This window comes from Tremella mesenterica, assembly GCF_000271645.1.
Source record: "Tremella mesenterica DSM 1558 unplaced genomic scaffold TREMEscaffold_4, whole genome shotgun sequence".
Taxonomy (NCBI): domain Eukaryota; kingdom Fungi; phylum Basidiomycota; class Tremellomycetes; order Tremellales; family Tremellaceae; genus Tremella; species Tremella mesenterica.
This window is the reverse complement of record NW_006711228.1, coordinates 1391531-1395728: the sequence shown is the minus strand read 5'-3', so window position 1 is coordinate 1395728 and position 4198 is coordinate 1391531. Positions and strand designations below refer to the sequence as shown.

Here is a 4198-nt window from a genome sequence, read left to right as displayed (position 1 = left end):
AAGACTGGTTGGTTCGTTCGGTCTGTCCGTCAGTCTGTGGATGATATGCAGTAGAGAGATGTAGTCTTATTCCGAGACTATCGGTCAAATTCTTCCAGAACTTGGAGGTAAACTTCGATCCCCTGTCCGATACTATATTCTCTGGCAACCCATGCTGGGCCACCACATAGTCCAATATCAACTCTGATAGGCCGGCTGCGGTTAACTTCGTCGTAGTCGGGATAAAAATGGCCCATTTGGTCAACCGATCCACCACTACCAGGATGGAGTTATATCCATGGGAATTTGGCAGCTCCTCGATAAAATCCATCGAGATGCTAGACCAAGGTTTCGTAGCTACCTCCAGTGGTTTAAGCTCTCCATGGGGTTTCTGTCTGTTAGTCTTTGCCCTCTGACATACCGCGCATCCAGCGATGTAGTCCTCAACATCCTTCCTTACTCCAATCCAGACATAGTCCCTTAGAACTAGCTCAAGGGTCTTCGCTGAACCTGGGTGACCAGCTAAGGCCGAGTCATGTCGCATTTTCATGATCTTCAGCCGAGCATCGGCGTAGTTCGGCACATAAATGCGATCGTCGAATGTGAGGAAACCTCTTGAGTTCCACCCCCCACGAAGGATTAGAGGAGACCGCGAACTACGGCGTAGTTCGGTGATTGATCCTGGTTCCTGCACATTATCGTTACACGTAGGATGAGAACACTCAGCGCAAGCGACTCCTAATAATTCTTCTCTGACCCCTTCTATGTCTTCGTCCTCCTGAACTCCAAGTACTAGATCCATAGGGTCCACAAGATCATTTTCCTTTACCTCCCTTGTCCCTTGCAATGCTCGAAGGAGGTGACGCAACTCCGACGTGGTGGCGTCAACTTCGTCGAACTTCGGCAGACCTTGGATAAGGTTGCTCTCTTGTACCATGGTACTTCCTTTCCCGGAATGATAGTCCGCCCGTCTAGATAATCCATCTGGAAGACTTGCCTGGGTTCCTGGCCGATAAACCATTTTAAACCTGAAGTTAGCTAGCTCCTCTACCCACCTACCTTGCCGAGGACTGAGTTGTTTCGGCTCCATCCAGTAGGTAAGGTTTAGATGGTCGGTAAGTACTGTGGTTTCTACCTGCAATAATAAGTGTCTCCTTCTTCTGAAACCCTCCACTACAGCGAGGAACTCCTTTTCTCCTACCGTATAATTCAGCTGAGCTGTGTTGAAAGCACCAGACTCAATAGCTACCGGGTGTTCTTGACCAGCCGTGTTGATCTGCGAAATTATGAACCCCCAGCCGAAGAACGACGCATCTGTCTGTAATATCGTCTTCAATGTAGGGTCAAAATGGGCTAATACCGGCGCAGTACACATCCTAGCCTTCAACTCTTTGAAGGCTGACTCCTGTTCGACTCCCCATACAAATGGTACCTCCTTCCTTGTCAAGTCATTGATAGGTCTAGCAATCTTCGAGAAGTTGGGGACAAAGCGCCTGTAATAGCTTACAACTCCAATGAATCCCCTTGACTCTCGTAGATTCTTAGGACGTGGGAAGGAAGTGATGGCATCAATGTATTCTGGGTTCACCGATACACCTTTAGAGGATACCACGAAACCCAGAAACACCACCGAATCTCTTTCGAACTCGCACTTACTAGCTTTCACGTACAGGCTCGCCTTCCGCAGTACCTCAAAGACCTTCGCCGTAGTTCCTCGTAATTCCTCCAACGTATTCCCATAAATGAGGATATCGTCAATGTAGACCACGACTCCATTCCCTAGTAGCTCTCTAAACACCTCATTTAGGAAGTGTTGGAAGACCGCGGGGGCGTTTCGCAGCCCATCACGAACAACCAGAGATTCAAACATACCATACTGTGTCCTGAACGCCGTCAGGTGTTCATGTCCCTCTGTCACCCTCAACAATTGGTATGCTCCAATTAGATCTAGTTTGCTGAAATACCTTGCTTTTCCAAGTTCTTCGGTAATTTGACCTATTAGAGGGAGAGGGTAGGCATCTGGTATGGTCGCTTCGTTCAGTTTTCGATAGTCGATGACCATTCGCCATTGTCCTTCGGCCTTCTTCGGTATCATAAACATTGGTGAGCCGTATGGCGAGTTACTTGCCCGAATTCGGCCAGCGGCGATTTCGCGATCTAGTATGTCTCTCAGCGCGCGTCTCTGATCTTCTCCTTGAGCATAGAGGGAGGCGACCTTAAGGTTCGCCCCCTCCTTAAGCTCAAACTTCAAATCGTAGGACCTTGAAGGGGGAAGGGTCTCTCCTCCCTTCTTCGGATTAAAAACGTCAATGTACTGGTGGTATTGTTCAGGAACTACCTGGAACAACTCGTCTTGTTCCTCCGGGCTCAGCTCTTCAAGCTCATCTTCGCCGCGGAGGTCTATCGCGTCCGTCAGAGTCGGCAGCCCTATGGCCGCTAACTTCGCCGCACTTGGTGGGGTTGGGATGGGAAATTTCACCGAGTTGTCTCTTCCATCAAGGACAATCCCTTCCTTCCTCATCCAATCCCACCCTATCACAACATCTGCGTCGCAGAGCGTTGTTACATCGAGACAAACAGATCGCACTTCGGCGTCCTTCGTCAAACTAAATCCGACTTCGACAAACTCGGTGATGGGTCCAGCGACCCTCACCGAGCCGTCGAACATGTGAACGGGTACGCTCACCTGATGTCGCCTCTTTTCTACACCTATCTTCGCTGCTGCCTTAGGGCTTATATATGAACAAGTAGCTCCAGTGTCCCAGAGCGTAGTTAGCTTTATTCCATTAATGAAAATGTCCGATTTAGGTTGATCTCTGGAAACGGAAGGGATGAGGAGATGATTATCGACATTGCATGAACAAGGGGTACTGAGTGGTGTATTTTTGTATTCACAATCCTCTGGCTCCATCAGCTGTGTTTCTCTTATGGGTTTGGGAATGGTGGCCGAGAGAATATGGCGGACCCGCCGAGCCTCGCCTACTGCGACAGGTCCTCTTCTTTTCCCTGGTCCTCTTCCAAATCTACTTCTCCTCCAACCGCATTCAAGTTCCTCCTCTGTCCGAGAGGTACTGCGTTCCCTCCCGATCCTCCACCACGTTCTCCGAACTTCCCCCCCCATGGAGGCAACAGTCCAACCTTAACCTTAGCCTCCCTTACAGGGCATTCCTTCAGCCAATGTCCTGCTTCACCACACTCGGTACACTTCCCCTCCTTCCTCCTTGTCTCCCTCAGATCGGAGCTCGGCCTAGGCCATCTTCGGCGAACTTCGTCGATGTTTGGAGGTGTACTCTTTACCACCGTCGACATCATAGCCGCCTGGACACCACCCTGCGCCGAAGGTTGCCCCTTTTCCCATTTCTTCTCTTCTTTCTTCTCCGTCCTCTGACTTTCCACCACTGTCGTTGTCCTTATCCCTCCTTCCCTTTTCCTCTCTGCCTCCTTCTCCACTTGTCTCCTCCACAGGCGGTTGTCCAAGGGAATCACAAACTCCAATAGCTCTTTCACAGTCCCAAACGATCTACCGTGTCTTGCAATTTCATCTAGAAGGTGCGATTTTAGTCCTTTCTTGGCTCGGTCAACTAGGTTTCCATCATCAGACCACTTAAGAATCGCAACATGTCGCTGGAAGGCGGAGAAGTAGTCCGAAGCAGACCCGGTTTGCTTGAGGTCGTTAAGTTGTCGGGCCGCAGTTCCTTCTTCGTCTGGATCACCAAAGTTAGTCTTGAGGTACCTAACGAACTGATCGTGTGTCGTGAGGTACTCAGGAAGAGGTCTTTTGGATAGATCGGGCTGCACTGCAAGAAGAGGTGTTTCGCGTAGATGAGAGATCATGAAAAAGACTTTCTTAGTGTCGTCGGGGAAAAGATGAGAGTTCAATTCGAAATGTACGTCGCACTCAGACAGAAAGGCGGTTAACTTGTTCCGATCTCCTCTCCAGAGGTCTGGGTTAGGTAGCTTTATCCCCTTCCGTTGTTCGCCCACTACGCTTGGGGTCGCCGAAGTTTGCCGTCCCATGGCGTACCTCACTCCTTCTGATATCCCTTCTGCAATCCCGCCCACTGTATCCCTTTCTCTTCTCTGTTCCCATTCCTCCCTACGCCTTCTCTCCTCCATCATGTCTTTGTTCATATTCGCCACCATCTGCATCAAGGCCAACACCACCCCTTGTGTTCCTTCTTCTCCCAAGTTCGCCGTACTTCCAGTGTTTTCTCTTGGG

General features: G+C 50.0%; 2 protein-coding genes across 2 annotated transcripts in view; one reads left to right on the top strand and one right to left on the bottom strand.

The window, feature by feature from the left end:
* Nucleotides 1-4: 4 nt before the first annotated feature.
* Nucleotides 5-3996, bottom strand: TREMEDRAFT_30259 (uncharacterized protein; the record flags this gene model as incomplete). The annotated part of the gene is made up of 3 exons (XM_007003852.1): nt 5-667; nt 809-2793; nt 3270-3996. Coding segments are annotated over 3 exons (3375 nt in total), but the record flags the coding sequence as incomplete, so codon positions are not given.
* Nucleotides 3997-4096: 100 nt separating this feature from the next.
* Nucleotides 4097-4198, top strand: part of TREMEDRAFT_61899 (uncharacterized protein) — a gene marked incomplete at both ends in the record, with an annotated part of 2259 nt that continues 2157 nt past the window's right edge. The window contains one exon of the mRNA XM_007004148.1: nt 4097-4183. Coding sequence (XP_007004210.1) covers nt 4097-4183 — 87 coding nt within the window. The remainder of the gene's footprint in view (nt 4184-4198) is intronic.